General features: G+C 50.4%; 1 protein-coding gene across 5 annotated transcripts in view; it reads right to left on the bottom strand.

Annotated features, from left to right (window-relative positions):
• Nucleotides 1–22,689, bottom strand: part of apba1a (amyloid beta (A4) precursor protein-binding, family A, member 1a) — a 154,882-nt gene that overhangs the window by 16,564 nt on the left and 115,629 nt on the right. For all 5 annotated transcript variants that reach the window (XM_078529927.1, XM_078529926.1, XM_078529948.1 and 2 more), the window contains 4 exons: nt 15,267–15,452; nt 10,212–10,391; nt 5,637–5,849; nt 2,128–2,247 (listed from right to left, as the gene is read on the bottom strand). In XM_078529927.1, coding sequence (XP_078386053.1) covers nt 2,128–2,247; nt 5,637–5,849; nt 10,212–10,391; nt 15,267–15,452 — 699 coding nt within the window. The remainder of the gene's footprint in view (nt 1–2,127; nt 2,248–5,636; nt 5,850–10,211; nt 10,392–15,266; nt 15,453–22,689) is intronic.

Genomic DNA, 22,689 nt, shown 5'->3' with positions numbered 1-22,689 from the left:
CCCCATATATTTTTGTGGCCAACAGAGGATAGCCTATTCCTAACTTACATCAATAACCTTGAAGAGCCAATGCCCTCAACTGAGGAGACTTGAGCACAAGATTTAGGCTGACTCTCTCAGTGCAGTACTGAGGGTGTGCCACACTGTTGGCGGCCCCATTTTTCAGAAGAGGTTTTAAATCGAGGCCCTTTTTTGCCCTCTCAGGTGGATGTAAAAGATCTCACTGTCACCATTTCAACGAAGAGCTTGGGAGTTCTCCCTGACCTCTGATCAGCATCACCATAAACAGACTTCCTGGTCAGCGCCACATTGCTGTGTACAAATTGCTTCCAACATCACAACAGTGAGTACACTTCAAAAATATTTCATTGGCTTTGCGATATTGCAGGAAATGTTAATTCACATTCAAATGTCTACAGTGTGCTACCTTTAGAATGTACCGTATAATATTATCGCAGATTGCGGCATACATGTCAAGCCGTTGTATAAATTGACGCATCTTTTCAGCCCCAAACACCATGGGCGGGATTTTCTGACCCCACCCGTCACCGGGGTATCCGCTCCTGCCAAACGACAATGGACTTTTGGCCGGGCTGCCGAATCTCTCCTGGTGGGTCCCGGCGCGATAGGGCCGGAAAATCCCAGCTCACGCTTTTTTTTGCAGGTGCTCAGCATGTAAGTTAACCTCTCTTTTTCAGCCACCAACATGCTATCCCTTGCAAAGGTGGCCAGCCCTAATCTTCCCAACTGACAAATCGATGCTTTACTTGCTGGTCCAGGATCTCGGAGTTTTAACGGCACAGAAGAAGGCCATTCGTCTACCTTATAATTGGGCGCAAGGGATCAAGCAGGCGACTCAGGCCATGTCTCAAAGACACACAGGAGTTTAAGACATGCCCACACAGAGCAGACCCCGTGTGGTGAGTTATGAAGATGGGGACCACCCACTCCCACACTGGCGGTGCACTTTTATACTTGGCATATAAGTTGGCCCCCATTTTTGGAAGGATTTTTCAAGGCTTGACTTAAGGTCGACTTATACACTGAGACATCTATGGTAAATCTTGACCATCATTATAGTGTACTATTTCAGGGTAAAGACAGTTGGTTTTAGTCAGCTATTGGAAGAATTCCATTTGTCTGGCTTCAATATTGAATGACATGCAATTCGCTTCAAAATAAAATTCAAAAATAACCACTGCCTTACATCAACATGATAATTTAATTCTTGAATCCTCATCGCTGTTTTCATGAAAAAAAAAGCCGTCTGGTAAATGTTCGCAGACGTGGAATGTGAGTAAGCTGGAACCCACGCGACGAAATCACTTTGCACAAAAGCTTGCTCACGCAATTGACACAAGCCTTGTCCTGTGTCCAAGGCTGACTGAAGAGTTTGCCATACAGAAGGATGTGGACAAGATTTGGAAATCAGGCTCGGAAATGGAGTTAAGAAACATTTCAATAATATTTTGTATTAAGGAGCCGGAGTTAATAGTTTGCCGTCCAGTTTGTGGGGTGCAGCAGGGGAGTTCTCCCTGGAGCACTGGCCAAAAATGGTTCCTCAACAAACGTTACTTGAACAAGTTATATGGTCATTTCTCTCATTGCTGCAGCATTCTATGCCCTTTGGCCCATCGTGCATGTGTTTGAAAGAGCTATCTAGTTAATCCCACTCCCCCTGCTCTTACCCCAACCCTGCAATTTCTTCGTCAAATTCCCTATTGTTTCCTCATTTCCTCTCTAGTTCATTTGCCGATTACATTAATCTGTGTTCCTCTGGTTACCAACCCGCCTGCCACTGCAACCAGTTTCTCCTTATTTACTTAATCAAAACCCTTCAAGAGTTTGAATGCTTCTATCGAACCTCCCCTTAACTTTCTTTGTTCTAAGGAGAGCAGCTCCAGTTTGTGGGAGCTTTGCACAAATTGTCGGTGGCTGTGAGGTGCTGTGGTTGTTATAGGCATTTAATAGAAGTCTTTCTTTCTCTCTGATAAAATGCAAGATCACTATCCATTATCATCCCTTGATTAATGCTAGCGCATCTCCCACAGAATTGAGCCTTGGTGCTTTCCGGCTCTTTTGTGCAGATGGCCCTTCACCGAACCCAAAGGACATGATTCTACTTACAATGCCATTCTGGACACTGAAACCCAGCTGGTAGCGAAGGTCTGGTCTTCTAATCAGCACCGTAGTGACTGGCGGGCATCGCACAATGTTCAGTTTCACCCGAGATTGGTTCTTCAAACCCTTCATTTACAAAAAAAAACATGAAACTAGTCATTTCTCGAATAAACTGGGACCTATGTTGGTCAAAAAACTAGCAAGCAAGACTGAGGCCAATGTGTAATCACAATTCACCCATCGTTGTCTGACTGATTCCCTTGCAAATAGTCGCTTGGGAGTACAGAACTTGAGTACTGCTGAAAAAACAGACATGTTGACGTTCACTTGCCAACCAATCAACACTCTCTTCACATGCAGTATAAGTTGTTGGTTTCCTCTTATATTGGTATTCTTGCGAAGTATCCTGATGAGTCCAAGGTGAAAAGCTTTGACATGTCTTTTTCCAGCAATACTCAGATTCCCCAGGAACTCTTCCAGCTTCTCAAGGTGTCCCTCCACCTCTGTGCTGATCACTGACATCCTGTCAAGAGCCATAACCCAAAGATATGGCTGTCTGAGGACTCGACAACAACTTACAATTCCAGTATATTGTAACGGTTCCACATAGCAAACTGTCCCAATAAGCTCGGGAAGAAATCAAGGTTCAGGGCGATGTGGTCTGAAGGCATGTTGGGAGCGGAAGATTTGAAGGAGGATTCTGAAGGATAGGAAGGATAGTGAGGGTGCAGGAGCAGAGAGACCTGGGTGTGTATAAGCCTTTGAAGGTGGCAGGACAGGTTAAGAGAGCAGTTAATAAAGCATACAGTATACTAGGCTTTATTAATAGAGGTACAGAGTACAAAATCAAGGAGATTATGTTAAGTTAAATGGAACACTGGTTTGGCCTCAACTGGAGCACTGCCTGCAGTTCTGGGCACCACATTTTAGGAAAGATGCGAAAGTATTGCAGAGAGTGGAGAAAAGATTCATGAGAATGGTACCAGGAATGAGGAACTTCAGTTATGTAGATAGACTGGAGAAGTTGGGACAGTTTTCCTTGGAGAAGGGAAGGTTGAGAGGAGATTTGATAGAAATGAACTAGTGGCACAAATAAAGGTAAATGATTTTGATCTAATCGCCATTACAGAGACATGGTTACAAGGTGACCAAGGTTGGGAAATAAATTTTCCAAGGTGCACAATATTTCGGAAAGACAGACAGAATGGCAAAGGAGGAAGGGAAGCCCTGATAGTAAAGGATGACATAAGGACATTAGTGAGAAAGGGTCTGACCCCATAAGATCATGAAGTTGAATCAGTATGGGTGGAAACTGGGAATAACAAGAGTCAGAAAGCACAGATGGGAGAGTTTATAGGCCCCCTAGCAGTTGTAATACCGTTGGACAGATCATTAAACAAGGAATTATTGGAGCTTGTAACAATGGCACTGTAATAATTATGGGGAATTTTAATCTTCATTGACTAGGACAATCAAATTGGTAAGAGTGGTCTAGAAGATGAGTTTGAAGAATGTTGTTGTGCCCATTTCTTGGAGCAATATGTTGTGGCACTGACTAGACATAAAGCTGTCTTAGATCTAGCATTGTGCAATGAAGCAGGGTTAATTAGCAACGTCACAGTAAAAGATTCATTGGGAAATAGTGATAATACCGATGAACTCCATGTTAAGTTTGAAAGTGACATATTTCAATCACAAACAAGAATCTTAAACTTAGACAAGTCAATTACATAGGTATGAAGGGAGAACTCGCTAAAATTAATTGGGTAAATAGACTAAAAGGCACAGAGGTAAATGAACAGTGGGAAACATTTAAAGAAACAATTCAAAATGTTCAACATGAGAAACTTTTTCAAACAGCGAGTGGTTAGGATCTGGAATGCGCTGCCTGAGAGCGTGCAGGAGGCAGGGTCAATCGAGGCATTCAAGAGGGAATTGGATTATTATCTGAAAAGGAAGAATGTCCAGGGTTATGGGGAGAAAGTGGGGAGTGGCACTAGGTGAATTGCTCCTTTGGAGAGCAAGTGCAGATACGACGGGCTGAATGGCCTCCTCTGTGTTGTAACTATTCTGTGATTCTGTTTTGAGGGTGGGGCTCTTCTGATGGAATTCTTCAGCACACAGTGAAACAAAATGGGACGCAAAATAAGTCCGCTGTTCACTGTAGCCTAGGATAGGCGAAGATTGCAGAGGTAGGGTGTAGTGAGAATATGGAGGAATCTGAAAATAAGGGCCAGGATTCTGGAGGCACTGTACTGAGAGGCAGGAGTCAATACAGGCAGGAGCTTGGACAACTAGCATGGGGAGGGGTAGAGCGGGCGGGGGAAGAACAGAGGGGGTGGTCTGCATATAGCTAGAAAAGGGGCTGGGGGGAATGATTCTGATGCAACGTTTCTGACTGAAGTTGAAAAGGGTGACTTTTGTCTTGCTGTTGGGTTGAAGTTCCAGTTCTGGCTGATCACAGAATCTTTGCACTACAGAAGGAGGCCATTCATTCTGATGTCAAAGCTGCTGTTGGGTATGCAGTCAGCCAGCAGAGTGCAAACTGTGGAGGTGAAGATAGTGGCAGACAGTACTTGGCATCATGAAAAAGCTAACATTACTGAGGGGACACACAAAGCTGAGAAATAGGAATCGGCCATTGAAGACATACAGGCCATTTGGGACAAATAGGGATAGTGTTGTGACAGTGTTTTGCCACCAAGATAGGCCACAAAGAAGCAATAATGGAGTATCGGTGTAACAAGCTGCACTGAGGCCTGGTGAGTTAAAAGTCTGTATCCAACACACCCAATTTTAATTCTGCTTCATTGAGGAATTTCTAGGAGGGTGGGGAGCAGTGCCTGGGGGATTTCAGTGCTGGGAAATCCACCAGCCCCAATCATTTTCCCTTGCTAGTTAGCAAGAAAATGAAAAGGAACTGCATTAAATCCTGGCTTCGGATAAATTCCCCAGCAAGTATGGCCTCAGAGCAGGGTATATATAGTGGATAGATACTTTACTGGGCTAGTAATTCTGGGGCCTGGACTAGTGGCCCAGAGCTGAGTTCATATCCCACCCAGTATTCCCAGTAAGGGAATTTAAATTCCGTTCATTAAATGAATCGGGAATTGAAAGCTCGCCTCAGTAAGGGTGACCATGAAACTATCGACTGTTGTAAAAACCCATCTGATTCACTAATGCCCTTTAGGGGAGGAAATCTGCTGTCCTTAACCGGTCTGGCCTACATGTGACTCCAGACCCACGGCAATGGGGTTGACTCTCAACTGCCCTCTGAAATGGCCGAGCAAGCCACTCAGTTGTATTCAGGAAGGCTCACCACCAACTTCCCAAGGACAAGTAGGGATGGGTAATAAATGCAGGCCTCGCCACATCCAATGGCTGCAGTAAAAGAAGCAGCAATTCTGACCAGGACCACACAGTGAGGGCCTGAGATATATGACAAACACCACGCACTGATCATACCTCTTTCTCCAACGATATCTAACATTATGTTTAAATAGTGGATAATGTACCTTTATGATGCTCTGACAGGTGGACAGTGGGAGCCCCACCAGGCTGGTGCCATTGATAGACATGATCTGGTCCCCGATGTTCAGCTTTCCAGACTTTTCTGCTGGGCCGGCATGCATCATATTCGCGATGATCACAGTGGGCAGTATGGAGCCCCAGCCAGACTCGACAATCACTAAACCCAATATTTCACCTTTCTGCTTATCAACGTGAACCTGGCAACAGCAACACAAGAAAGGAATGACATCAACAAATGCTTTCCTATTTAAATAACCAAAGACAGAGGAACAATGTGATCCTGGCTAATCTGTGACCTAACTCTCTTTGCCTCATACCCCTTAATACCTTTAGATTACAAAAATCTATTAATCTATTAATCTCAGATTTAAAATTAACATTTGACCTAGCATCATCTGCTATTTGCAGAAGAGAGTTCCAAACCTCTACCACACTTTGTGTATTGAAGTGTTTCCTAATTTCACTCCTGTACAGCCTGGTTTGCATTCTGAGACTATAGGCCTGGATTTTGGCTATCCTAGCAGGCAGCGCAAGTTGGAAAAGGTGAGATTTTTGCTAGGAGGGGGGTTGTGTGTGGTGGTGGGAGGGATGTGGGGTTGGGGTGGGGGTGGGGGTTTGTGTACGAGATAGAGTTGATCCTGGAAGCAGAGCCTAGGCAGCTACGGGGACAGGTGAGTACAGGCATGGGCTGTTTAGAAGGCTTTGGTTCTCTGGGGCTCTCTCTCAATTGTTTTAGAAGTCGTTAGGCTTTCCAGCCCTCACACTCCCTCAGCCCCTTCCATCCATCCAGCCTCCCAGTGGCACTTCATACCCTCCATGCCAACTCAATACCAACTCATGCTCCCCACCCACCACCATCGACCCTCATACCATCCATCCACCTCCATAGCCAGTAACCCATCATCCACCATTGATGGAGATGCAAAAAAAAAATTCTAACAATCTAATACAATTCTCATAGCTACATACTTGTTAGTGAAAAATAGTCCCATTGATAAAGTCAATTCAAAGCTTTTAAATCTCATTAACCTCAAAAAACAAACTTCTATTCAGAGCCCCGCATCAAAGACAGTTAATCCTTTAATAGCCGTTTAAAGCTGTCAATCAAACTGTAAACTCAGAACTCCCTATTGAGATAATTAAAGCTTTTGAAACTCAGCCAAGTATTCATAATGGCATAATCATAGCTCTTGGGAAATTGTCCACAAGAGTTCTATTGAATCTGCATGACCAGGTGTTACTGTCCCTTCTAACTTATGCCTGTCAATCAAAGCAGTCCAGCAAGGGCTTTGATTTAACTCTCACTGACATTCGCAGCCTGTTTTTTTTTAAGTTTAAAGAGTGGGTCATTTAAAAACCGTCAGATCATGATGGTTATACAGACCTCACCCACCCTTCAAGAGCATTTACTGCTCCATCAAGTAGTGACTCCCACACTGTGGGTTCAGGTCCTTGCAACATGCAAAATGGGGTCTGTTTGAACTCAGCATGGCCCTTCTGAGTTTGGGTTTCTCTCCAGTGTGATTCGCCCGCACTTCCTTCCCCTACTGACAAAAATTGGAACTGTCAGAAATGGGGGGTGGGGCTTTGGCATCTGGGTCTTGCCCGGCATTTTTATTGGTCCGCGGAGTCTTCCCAGCTCTGTAAAAATCTGGCCCTATATGTATCTGTCCATCCAATTTTTACCATCAATGCACATGGAGCCCTAAATCTCTTTGGACATCCAGACGTTTTCACTTATGGTGGAGCCCAAAACTAGGGTAATAAATATAAGACACTCACCAATAAATCCAATAGGGAAGTCAGAAGAAATCTCTACAGAGAGTGGTGAGAATGTGGAGCTCGCTACTGCAGAGAGTGGTTAAGGTGAATGGCATAGATGCATTTAAGGGGAAGGTGGAAAAGCACATGAGGGAGAAATGAATAAAAGGATATGCCGACAGGATGAGATGAAGCAGAATTGGAGAAGTGGATCGACTTTCCTTTATGAAATACTCTTGACTATCAATAGACTTATACAACACAGAAACCAGCCATTCAGCCCAACAGGTCCATGCCACTGTTTACACTCCACATGGGCCTCCTCCCATCTTACTTCATCTGACCCTATTAAGTCTTCTATCTGCTCAGCCACGATCTAAGTGAATGGTGGAACAGACTCAAGGGGTCGAGTGGCTTATCACAGGTTCTTTGTATTCCTTTCTCTCTTTCACTCAATCAGCTTCCCCTCAAATCCTACTTGCCTCAACCCCTCCTCACTATTGCTCACTGTAAGGCTTCAGCCTGAATTCAATCCATTGAAGCCAGTGCATAGAAAACCAGGTGGGTTCCATAAAGAGGCAGCTTGACCGGATTACCACCCTGACCATGAAGAGGGGAAGTCTACAGGACTTTTCATCAGAATGCCGACGAAGGGACATCTTGACCTGAAACATTACCTCCGTTTCTCTCCACAGATGCCGCCAGGCCTGCTGAGTATTCCCGGCACCTATTGTTTTTATTTCAGATTTCCAGCGTTTGGCTTTAGTAGAGAGAAAGTCCGTCCTGGTGTCATTAACATCAGTCACGGTAAACTTTTATAAAGACCGGTTAGGCCTCGGCTGGAATACTGGGTCCAATTCCAGACGCCACACTTTAGGGAGGATGTCAAGGCCTTGGAGAGGGTGCGGAGAAGATTTACTAGAATGGGAGCAGAGATGGAGGGAACAACAATTATGCGGAGAGACTGCAGAAGCTGGGATTGTTCTCCTTAGAGCGGAGAAGGGGGCGATTTAATAGAGGTGTTCAAAGTCAGAAAGGATTTTGATAAGAGTCTCCACTGGCTGAGGTTTGGTAACTAGAGGGCACGGATTTAGTATATTAGGCAAAGTCAGCAAGTTGTTGTGATCTGGAACGCGCTGCCTGAAAGGAGAGCGGAAGCAGATTCAATATCAAAATCCTGGGACTCCCTCCCTAACAGCACTGTGGGTGTACCTACACCACAGGGACTGCAGCGGTTCAAGAAGGCAGCTCACCACCACCTTCTCAAGGGCAACTAGGGATGGGCAATAAATGCTGGCCCAGCCAGCGAAGCCCACATCCCGTGAATGAATTAAAGAAAAGTAACTTTCAAAAGGGAACTGGATAGACACTTAAAAAATCAGACCGCAGGGGCTATGGGGAAAGAGCAGGGGGAGTTGGACTAATTGGATAGCTCTTTTCAAAGAGCTGGCAGAAGCAATGATGGGACGAATGGCCTCCTGTGCTATATATTTTGATAATTCCTTGACTTGTAGTTGGCAAAAAATAGTCAGAGAAAATAAGAAAGGGAGGGAAGTGACTGAGTGAATTCCCCGGCCCGGGGTCTCCGGCCCAGGTGGCCGGGGGGTCCTCTGGTCCAGGCGGGGGTGGGGAGGGGTCTCCGGCCCGGGCGGTGGGGGTCTCCAGATTTGCAAACAATATAGTTCCAGACTGCCTAATTTTGAATTTGAAAGGAAATCCTCAACGTGAAGAGGTTCTAAAGATGATAACTAATGAAATATTTCATCCAACCTTTAACATGACACTTGGGCCATCACAGTATAAGATTATGGCCTGAATTTCACGCTTGCAGTGTTGGCCAATTTAGTGGGCCCGGAAGCAGATGCGAATTGCGCTGTTGCAGGCGATCTGCCCCCTTAATGGCCAGCCAGTGTGAAACATGCTGAGAAAGTCTCAGTGCTGCCGGGGGGTGGGGCAGGGGGCGGGGGGTGTGTGTGTGTGTGAAGAGGTCCGGCACTGACACACTGACAGAAGTGCGGATGTGGGTGGGCACTCCCAGTGAGCTCCCTAAAGGCAGCTGGCGGCTGTGGAGCTGCCTCAGGGAGCTGCAGACCCGGGCAGATTCAACAGGAAGAGAAAAAGTGCAGCAAACTGTGTCTATGCAGCACATTCAAGCACCTGCCAGCAGAGCTCAGAAAACATCGGTCTCCAAATCGATTTCTGAAATCATATTTCACCCCAGACGTTTCATCCTGCCCTTGGATGAGGTTTTGTTAAAAGCGAGCTGCCTGCGTGCCTGTTTTGCACGGGCAACGTAAAATAGTGGGAAAAAGGGTTTTCAATGGCTATAATTGGCCCCGTAATTGATGGCGGGCACAGCTCTGGCTCCCGCATGTGCCTACTGACCTCAATATTGCTCGCATGCGCGATGATGTCGGGACACCTGCTGGACGTCATTTCCCACAATTTCCCGTGCGTTTGGGTCTGGCGCCCGCCTGCCTGATCAATGTAAGGTTCTGGCCTATGTGTAGAAGTTTTCCCAGTCTAATCTCCACCGCCACCCCCCCACCCATCACAACTCTCAGGTGTGAACTGTGACCTCTCCATAACATTACACTGCAACGCACCTCAATAGCTCTTTAAAAAATCAGAACACAACTGCACTGAGACATAGACTCAAAGTTCTTTTTCTTAAATGCAAGGGAGGATCACACAGTCAGAAAAAGTTCTGAAACACTGTTCCCTCTTTATCTGCCTGTCCTAAGAGAGTCACCACATACGTGCTATTACTAAGGGGAAACCACAAAAATCACACATACTTCCTTGCAATTTTCCGACTTTGAAAAGTGAATCAGGTCGTCATTGTACATGTCCTGAGTGTTGAGGAGGTCACTGTATTCTTTCTGGCTCAAATCTTCTGGATTAATGCCGTTCGCTCGCAGGAACTCCTGATAAGCAACGCTAAAAGCTTGTCCTATAGACTGAGCTATTAACTGGGCCTGTGGAGAAGAAAGAAGGGAAGAATCATAATTACGCAGAACCTGCGCCAAACTTGGCATAATTAGGATTACGATAAGATGGTATCAGTTTTGTGCTTCTCTTACAAGAAAACAAGCAGTTAAAGTACCATGGCAAGTCTCTTCCCCTGCCGTTAAACAACAATTCTCGAGAAATCTTCCATCAAAACTAGCAATATCTAACGGCCTCAAGTGACAATTTCTAACATCTGCCCTTAATGCTTTTTAATGCAAGAGTCTCTTAAGTTTGTTTATAGTCTGATCCATGGTTTTTGTGGGGATGGGAGAACAGGGGAGTGGCAAAAGCAACAAGATAGAAACTTGGCAAAAAGGAAGCAGCGAGTTATTTGAAAAAGCACTGATGCTATGGAAACCATGAGCTATCTACCACCTCACACAGAGAGCTACGTGCCTTGCAGCATTAACGAGTGCACATCACCATCAGGAGATATGTGCGGTGGGTAATGAAGGAGTGAGCTGAAAAAGAAGAGGGAATTGGAAGTAGTTCTTTAACTGGCGGGCAAACTTCATTCAGGAAAGTCTTACAGGGTCAGCTGACGGCTCTGCTGAAGTTCCACCCCCCACCCACCCACTCACATTAGGAGAAAGGCTGCCATGTTCTACCTCAACAACAACTTGCATCTATATAGTGCCTTTAACATGGTTAAAGGTCCCAAGGCGTTTCGTAGGGAGTGATGATCAAACAAAATTTGATACCATTAGGATAATGCAGGTGACCTAAAGCTTGGTCAAAAAGGTAGTTTTTATGGGGGAGAGAGACAGACAGAGAGAGAGAGAGAGAGGCAGAGGGGTTTAGGAAGAGAGAGAGAGAGAGAGAGGCAGAGAGGTTTAGGGATAGAATTCCAGAGCTTAGGATCTAGGCAGCTGAAGCCATGGCCGCCAATGGTGGAGCGATGGAAATCGGGAAAGTGCGAGAGGCTGGAACTGGGGGAGATGCAGAGATCTGAGGGTGTGGAGTGGGAGAAGAATATAGAGGTCGGGGAAAATCTTCTGGTTTGTATGGCATAGTGCAATATTGGGTGGTCCATCAGCCAGGGAATTGGGAAGCCTACTCACCTATCTTACTCTTTCAAAGACTCATTTAGCTCCTGTGCATTTTCAATGCTGTCAGCTTTTCTGTTACACTTCCACAGCCCCTGGTTTCCTTTATTCACCACACCCCTCTCCACTTCCAATCGATCAGACCTCGTCAGCAGTACAACTTGCATTTATATAGCGCCTTTAGCAAAATGAAACGCCCCAAGATGTTTCACTGTGGCATCATAAAGCAAAGTTCGACACACAAGGAGATGTTAGGATAGATGTCGATGGGTAGCTTTTAGAAAGCGTCTTAAAGGAGGTGAGAGACACAGAGGCGGAGAGGTTTAGGGAGATAATTCCAAAGTTTAGGGCCCAGGTAGTTGAAGGCATGGCCACCAATGGTGGAGCGATTAAAACTGGGGATGGTCAAGAGGCCAGAATTAGAGCAGCACGGCTATTCTGGAGGATTGTAGGGCTGGAGGAGATTACAGAGATAGAGCGGGGAGAAGCCAAGAAGGGATTGGAAAACAAGGGTGGGAGTTTTAAAAATGCAGACATTGCTTAACCAGGACACGATGTGGATCAGTAAGCGCTAGGGTGAATGGGGATGAGTGAATTGAACTTGGTGCGAGTTTGGACACGGGCAGCAGAGTTTTGGGTGAGTTCAGGTTTATGAAGGTAAAACGTAGGCAGATGGCTCGGAGTGCGTATTGAAGTGGTCAACTCTAGAGGTGCCAAAGGCATGGCTCAGGGTTTCAGCAGCAGATAAACTGAGGCGAGATGGCATCGTGCGATGTTACAGAGATGGAAATAGGCGGTTTTGGTGATGTCGTGGATGTGTAGTCGGAAGCTCATCTCTGAGTCAAATACGACACTGAGGTTGGTTCAGCCACAGAGAGTCGCCAGGGAGAGGAATGGAGTCAGGGGTTAGGAGCAGGGACTGAAGACAATGGCTTCAGTCTTCCCGATATTTAATGGGACAAACTTTCTGCTCATCTGATCCTGAACATCAGGTAAACAGTCTGATAATATTGCAACGGTGGAGTCGTCGAGGGAGATGGTGGTGAGGTGGAGCTGGGTGTCGCCAGCGTACGTGTGAAAACTGATGCTGTGGTTTCGAGTGATGTCACTGAGGGCCAGCAAGTAGATGAGAAATAGGAAGGGGCGCAAGGAAAATCCCTGCTGAGGCAGAGGTGACTGAGCTGGAGCAGGAAGGAAAGCCATTGCATGTGATTCTCTGGCTACAATTAGGGACGTAAGAATGGATCCAGGTGAGAGTAGACCCACCCAGCTGGGTGACAGTGGAGAGGTGTTGGAGGAGGGTGGTGCAATGTCAAAGGCTGCAGGGCAAGTCGAGAAGGATAAGAGATAGTTAATTCAACTTATTGCATCTGCGTTTAAAAAATAAAACACAGATAACATTTGTACCAAATACCCCATTACGGCATCTTTATTGGGTGTTAGGAAATCGAGATAGTTTAAGTAAGTTATATTGGTATTTGTGGGTTTTAGGAATGAGTTTTAGTTTTAAAGTTTAAGTTTGATTTGTATTTCTATATCTGTGTGTTAAGGAAGGTCAAATGGAGTTTTAGTTTCACTGTAGAAAGGTGTTTGCATTTGAAATAAGGAGTTTTATGACCCCTAAAGAGAAAGTAAACATACAAGGGTAGAAGGATTGGACTGTTGCCTAGCAGAAGCAGAGTCCCTCCCACAGATACAAACACAGAAGAAAGACAGCAGTTTATTTCAGAAGCTCTTTGAGTTCAGTTGGTTTGAAGGCAGCTGTGAAGCAGAAGCAGCCTAAAGGGGGACAGATAGCAAGTCCCAAGCTAAGGAAAGCCCCATAAACCCAGGGGAGTGGAACAAGAGAAAGTCCAAAGATGACCTTCCAGTCAAAGGAAGGACAGTGACCTGGAAAAGGTCCTGTTAAGTGAAGTTAAGAATGAGGGGCAGAAAGGCTCCAAGCTTCAGATTTAAAGAGACAAAAGCTGCAGAAAGCAGATTTAAAGCGAGAACAGTTTGCAAGAGGCAAGAAAGTCCAAAGAGACAGCTGAAGGTCTGTAACTCTTTGCTATGGGCATGTGAAATAGTGCTGTGCTGTTGACGGCTGAGTTGGTGAGAGAGAGTGTGTGGAAGACAGCTTGAATGTATGTGGGAAGAGGAAGAGGAACATCGGAAGGAGAGTTCAAAACCATAGAGGTGAACCCTTGCAGAAGACGTCTGAGAGAAAGCGTTGGCTTGGGAGAAGATTCCAATGTGGCGTCCTGCAGAGCGGAGATTGGAATCCCTCGTGTAAAAGACGGAGTGCGGTGAGGCTGGTTGACTCACGGTGTGACAAGCGCCTGGGCTGAGTTGACAAGAGATCCATAGCATCTGGTTGAAACCAAGTGACAGATGGCACCTCAGAGTGTGGTGTGTCTGACCACAGGGTGCCATAGGTTTACATGGACTGTGTACTTACTGTGTACATTAGAGTATAAGGTAGCTTTTGTAACTTGTGTTATCCTTACAAATCTGCATACATCTGTAAAGGTGTAGTTGTGGGTGAAGGAGTATTGTAATATAGTTCATTTTTTCTTGTTTAAAAAATGTTTTATTCTTTTGTTAAAAGTACATCAGCTGACTCCTGTGACTCTGTTCAGTAGCCACTCTCCGCGTACCTAAACAAACAAATAAAAGTTATCAAGCTGGGTTCCACCCTGGGATCAGGCTTGTCCAGGGATAACCTCAGCTGGGATCGTAACATTGGGGCAAAACATTCCCAGGTATTTCACAGTTGGGTAATTAACCCAGAGGAGGAAGTGGGTTAGAGAGGAGGCTGAAGGAGTGGGTTTTAAGGAGGCTTTTAAAGGTGGGAGGAACGTGGCCAGATGGAAATAGTGTATAATTGTCGGGAACATCTGTTACAACCTTTGGGACAGCCTGAACAAGCAGAAAAGAGAGGGACGAGGGGTTTGGCAGGGTATACGTACCAAAGATGTTTCTACTCATGGGTGGCAGATCAAACTAGGGTCCATCAATATAATCCAATCAGGAATTCAGGAGAAACGTCTTCACCCAGAGAATGGTGAGAATGTGGAACTCACTACCACAGGGAGTGTTTGAGGGGAATAGCGTAAAAGCGTCTAAGGGGGAGCTGCTTAAATATGTGAGGGAGAAAGAAATAGAAGGATATGGTGATAGGGTGAGATGAAGTAGGGGTGGGAGGAGGCTCTTGTGGGGCAAAGCACCAGCACAGACCAGCTGGCCTGAATATTTTGGTGCTGTAGGTACTACATAAGGAGCTTAGGGATCAAAAGTTTACTCTTTTTAGGAACTACAGTCGCTGAAAATAATTCACATGGCAGCAGATATGTGCTTTAGCACATAGAACAGTACAGCGCAGGAGGCCATTCGGCCCATCACATCTGTGCTATCTCTTTCAAAGAGTTGGTTCCACTCCCCTGCTCTTTTCCCCCATATCCTTCTTCTTCTCCTTCAAGTATTTATCCAATTCCCTTTTCTCGGGTATGGATGAATCTATTTCCATCACATTATCGGGCAGGGTATTCCAAATCCTAACCACTTGCTGCAAAACCACGTTCTTTTAATGTCAGGTGTTTTTGCCAATCGCCTTAAATCTGTGCCCTTTGAGTCGCTGGAAACAGTTTCTCTCCATCTAAACACTTGATGTTAAACACCTCTAACAAATCTCCTCTCAGTCTACTCTGCTTTAGGGGCAATGACTCCAACTTCCCGGGCCTATCCACATAACCGAGTCCTCCGAGAAACGTTTCCAGCTAAACCCTCCCGGGAAAGATAGAAAGTACTACCCACATCTTCGGACTCAAAGACGTGGCAGATCATCTTGTACTGCCTCTTCCCATCGTGGGAAGGGTGAGATGCCTCCACGCTGTCCTGGGAGTTGGAACGGGGCATGCGTCGACGAGCCATCAGCACAACAATGTTCCCAATGTCCGCAATGTAGGAAATGGTCCTTAAGGGATGGTCCATCATAGTTTCCTAAGAAAAGACACGGGGAGGGGGGAGGAAAAGGTACAAATTTAGCACGACCTTCGCAAGTTCAAAACATCAATTCGAGAGACCCCCAAAGCAAAGTGTTCAAAAGCCTTTTCCAGCAATCAGTTACTTTCCCCCCCCACACATTTCAAAAACAGTTCACAGTAATCTCTCAGCTAATATTGATCTGTAAATTAGGGCAATCTGCGGTCAAATCCTTTCACTCAGGAAACAATGCATTTTCTTTCCAGCAGAACAACGGAAGATGCTGGAAAAACTCAGCAGGTCTGACATCATCTGTGGAGAGAGAACCAGAGTTAACGTTTCGAGTCCGATAAGACTCTTCTTTCCAGATGCGCTTCAGATTACTAGAAAGTTTGATGTATTTTCAGTGTGCGATGTGTAATGTGCAATGGGATTCTATTCTATTCATTAAACATCTGTTTCAGTGTTTTCGCAGTGTGTGGGGTGGGGATTTACAATTCCACGGATTCACTACCCTCAGAGAAGAAATTCCTCCTCATCTCTGTCTACACACACACACACTCCCCTAAACCCCGACCGACATACACACACTCCCACTCCCCTACGCCATGACACACACACACTCCCACACGCCCTGACACACACACACACTCCCACACGCCCCGACCGACACACACTCACTCCCACACGCCCCGACCGACACACACTCCCACACGCCCCGACCGACACACACACACTCCCCTACACCTCGACCGACACACACACACTCCCCTACACCTCGACCGACACACACACACTCCCCTACACCTCGACACACACAAACTCCCACACACCCCGACCGACACACACGCACTCCCCTACACCTCGACACACACAAACTCCCACACACCCCGACCGACACACACACACTCCCACACACCCCGACCGACACACACACTCTCCCCTACACCCCGACCGACACACACACTCCCACACGCCCCGACCGACACACACACACTCCCCTACACCTCGACCGACACACACACACTCCCCTACACCTCGACACACACACTCTCCCACACCCTGATACACACACACACACACTCCCCCACACTCTGGCACACACACACCCCATACACCCCGACAGACACACACACACTCCTCCACACCCCGACACGCACACAATCCCCCACACCCCGACCGACACACACACACTCCCACACACCCTGACAAACACACACACACACACTCCCCCACACCCCGACCGACACACACACACTCCCACACACCCTGACCGGCACACACAAACTCCCACACACCCCGACACACACACACACTCCCACACACCCCGACCGACACACACACACTCCCACACACCCCGACTGACACACACACACTCCCACACACCCCGACCGACACACACACACTCCCACACACCCCGACCGACACACACACACTCCAACACACACCGACCGACACACACACACTCCCCTACACCCTGACCGACACACACACTCCCACGCAGCCGACTGACACACACACTCCGCTACACCCCGACCGACACACACACACTCCCCTACACCTCGACACACACACACACACTCCCACACACCCCGACACACACACACACACTCCCCCACACCCCGACACACATACACGCTCCCCCACACCTTGACACACACACACACTCTCCTACACCCCGACCGACACACACACTCCCCCACACCCCGACACACACACATTCCCCCACACCCCAACACACACACACTCCCACACACCCCGACCGACACACACACACACACTCCCACACACCAAGACCGACACACACACTCCAACACACCCCGACCGACACACACACACTCCCCTACACCCCGACCGACACACACACTCCCACGCAGCCGACCGACACACACACACTCCGCTACACCCCGACCGACACACACACACTCCCCTACACCCCGACACACACACACACACACTCCCACACACCCCGACACACACGCACACACACTCCCCCACACCCCGACACACACACACGCTCCCCCACACCTTGACACACACACACACACACACACTCTCCTACACCCCGACCTACACACACACTCCCCCACACCCTGACACACACACACTCCCCCACACCCCGACACACACACATTCCCCCACACCCCGACACACACACATTCCCCCACACCCCGACACACACACACTCCCCTACACCCCGACACACTCCCCCACACCCCGACACACACACATTCCCCCACACGCCGACACACACACACTCCCCCACACCCCGACACACACACATTCCCCCACACCCCGACACACACACACTCCCCCACACCCTGAAACACACACATTCCCCAACACCCCGACCGACACACACACACACTCATACACACCCCGACCGACTCACACACACGCCCCTACACCCCGACCGACACACACACTCCCCCACACCCTGACACACACACACTCCCCCACACCCCGACACACACACATTCCCCCACACCCCGACACACACACATTCCCCCACACCCCGACACACACACACTCCCCAACACCCCGACACACTCCCCCACACCCCGACACACACACACTCCCCCACACGCCGACACACACACACTCCCCCACACCCCGACACACACACATTCCCCCACACCCCGACACACACACACTCCCCCACACCCTGAAACACACACACTCCCCAACACCCCGACCGACACACACACACACTCCCACACACCCCGACCGACTCACACACACTCCCCTACACCCCGACCGACACACACACACTCCCCTACACCCCGGCCGACACACACACTCCCACACACCCTGACACACACACACACACTCCCCCGCACCCCGACCGACACACACTCCCACGCATCCTGACCGACACACACACTCACACACCCCGACACACACACACACACCCCGACACACACACACACACCCCGATACACACACACACACCCCGATACACACACACACTCCTCCACACCCCGACCGACACACACACACTCCCCCACACCTTGACACACACACACACACACTCTCCTACACCCCGACCGACAGACACACTCTCCCACACCCCGACCGACACACACACTCTCCCACACCCCGACACACACACACACACACTCCCCCACACCCCGACACACACACACACACACACTCTCCTACACCCCGACCGACACACACACTCTCCCACACTCCGACACACACACACATGCACACTCCCCCACACCACGACACACACACCCCCCCCCACACACACACCCCCCCCCCCCCCCCCACACCCCGACACACACACTCCCCCACACCCCTACACACACACAATCCCCCACACCCCGACACACACACACACAGACTCCCCCCACACACACACACAGACTCCCCCCGCACCCTGACACACACACACTCCCCCACACCCCGACACACACACACACACTCCCTCACACCCCGACACACACACACACTCCCCCACACCCCGACACACACACACACTCCCCCACACCCCGACCTACACACACACTCCCCCACACCCTGACACACACACACTCCCCCACACCCCGACACACACACATTCCCCCACACCCCGACACACACACATTCCCCCACACCCCGACACACACACACTCCCCTACACCCCGACACACTCCCCCACACCCCGACACACACACATTCCCCCACACGCCGACACACACACACTCCCCCACACCCCGACACACACACATTCCCCCACACCCCGACACACACACACTCCCCCACACCCTGAAACACACACATTCCCCAACACCCCGACCGACACACACACACACTCCCCCACACCCCGACACACACACACACTCCCCCACACCCCGACCTACACACACACTCCCCCACACCCTGACACACACACACTCCTCCACACCCCGACACGCACACAATCCCCCACACCCCGACCAACACACACACACTCCCACACACCCTGACAAACACACACACACACACTCCCCCACACCCCGACCGACACACACACACTCCCACACACCCTGACCGGCACACACAAACTCCCACACACCCCGACACACACACACTCTCCCACACTCCGACACACACACACATGCACACTCCCCCACACCACGACACACACACACCCCCCCACACACACACACCCCCCCCCCCCACACCCCGACACACACACTCCCCCACACCCCTACACACACACAATCCCCCACACCCCGACACACACACACACAGACTCCCCCCACACACACACACAGACTCCCCCCGCACCCTGACACACACACACTCCCCCACACCCCGACACACACACACACACTCCCTCACACCCCGACACACACACACACTCCCCCACACCCCGACACACACACACACTCCCCCACACCCCGACCTACACACACACTCCCCCACACCCTGACACACACACACTCCCCCACACCCCGACACACACACATTCCCCCACACCCCGACACACACACATTCCCCCACACCCCGACACACACACACTCCCCTACACCCCGACACACTCCCCCACACGCCGACACACACACACTCCCCCACACCCCGACACACACACACTCCCCCACACCCCGACACACACACATTCCCCCACACCCCGACACACACACACTCCCCCACACCCTGAAACACACACATTCCCCAACACCCCGACCGACACACACACACACTCCCACACACCCCGACCGACTCACACACACTCCCCTACACCCCGACCGACACACACACTCCCCAACACCCCGACACACACACATTCCCCCACACCCCGACACACACACACTCCCCAACACCCCGACACACTCCCCCACACCCCGACACACACACACTCCCCCACACGCCGACACACACACACTCCCCCACACCCCGACACACACACATTCCCCCACACCCCGACACACACACACTCCCCCACACCCTGAAACACACACACTCCCCAACACCCCGACCGACACACACACACACTCCCACACACCCCGACCGACTCACACACACTCCCCTACACCCCGACCGACACACACACACTCCCCTACACCCCGGCCGACACACACACTCCCACACACCCTGACACACACACACACACTCCCCCGCACCCCGACCGACACACACTCCCACGCATCCTGACCGACACACACACTCACACACCCCGACACACACACACACACCCCGACACACACACACACACCCCGACACACACACACACACCCCGATACACACACACACACCCCGACCGACACACACACACTCCTCCACACCCCGACCGACACACACACACTCCCCCACACCTTGACACACACACACACACACACAGTCTCCTACACCCCGACCGACACACACACTCTCCCACACCCCGACCGACACACACACTCTCCCACACCCCGACACACACACACACACACTCCCCCACACCCCGACACACACACACACACACACTCTCCTACACCCCGACCGACACACACACTCTCCCACACTCCGACACACACACACATGCACACTCCCCCACACCACGACACACACACACCCCCCCACACACACACACACCCCCCACCCCCCCACACCCCGACACACACACTCCCCCACACCCCTACACACACACAATCCCCCACACCCCGACACACACACACACAGACTCCCCCCACACACACACACAGACTCCCCCCGCACCCTGACACACACACACTCCCCCACACCCCGACACACACACACACACTCCCTCACACCCCGACACACACACACACTCCCCCACACCCCGACACACACACACACTCCCCCACACCCCGACCTACACACACACTCCCCCACACCCTGACACACACACACTCCTCCACACCCCGACACGCACACAATCCCCCACACCCCGACCGACACACACACACTCCCACACACCCTGACAAACACACACACACACACTCCCCCACACCCCGACCGACACACACACACTCCCACACACCCTGACCGGCACACACAAACTCCCACACACCCCGACACACACACACACTCCCACACACCCCGACCGACACACACACACTCCCACACACCCCGACCGACACACACACACTCCCACACACCCCGACCGACACACACACACTCCCACACACCCCGACCGACACACACACACTCCAACACACACCGACCGACACACACACACTCCCCTACACCCTGACCGACACACACACTCCCACGCAGCCGACTGACACACACACTCCGCTACACCCCGACCGACACACACACACTCCCCTACACCTCGACACACACACACACACTCCCACACACCCCGACACACACACACACACTCCCCCACACCCCGACACACATACACGCTCCCCCACACCTTGACACACACACACACTCTCCTACACCCCGACCGACACACACACTCCCCCACACCCTGACACACACACTCCCCCACACCCCGACACACACTCTCCCCCACACCCCGACACACACACATTCCCCCACACCCCAACACACACACACTCCCACACACCCCGACCGACACACACACACACACTCCCACACACCAAGACCGACACACACACTCCAACACACCCCGACCGACACACACACACTCCCCTACACCCCGACCGACACACACACTCCCACGCAGCCGACCGACACACACACACTCCGCTACACCCCGACCGACACACACACACTCCCCTACACCCCGACACACACACACTCCCACACACCCCGACACACACGCACACACACTCCCCCACACCCCGACACACACACACGCTCCCCCACACCTTGACACACACACACACACACACACTCTCCTACATCCCGACCTACACACACACTCCCCCACACCCTGACACACACACACTCCCCCACACCCCGACACACACACATTCCCCCACACCCCGACACACACACATTCCCCCACACCCCGACACACACACACTCCCCTACACCCCGACACACTCCCCCACACCCCGACACACACACATTCCCCCACACGCCGACACACACACACTCCCCCACACTCCGACACACACACATTCCCCCACACCCCGACACACACACACTCCCCCACACCCTGAAACACACACATTCCCCAACACCCCGACCGACACACACACACACTCCCACACACCCCGACCGACTCACACACACTCCCCTACACCCCGACCGACACACACACTCCCCCACACCCTGACACACACACACTCCCCCACACCCCGACACACACACATTCCCCCACACCCCGACACACACACATTCCCCCACACCCCGACACACACACACT

The sequence above is a fragment of the Cetorhinus maximus genome, chromosome 2, assembly GCF_964194155.1.
Source record: "Cetorhinus maximus chromosome 2, sCetMax3.hap1.1, whole genome shotgun sequence".
NCBI lineage: Eukaryota > Metazoa > Chordata > Chondrichthyes > Lamniformes > Cetorhinidae > Cetorhinus > Cetorhinus maximus.
This window is presented reverse-complemented; position numbering and strand designations above follow the sequence as displayed.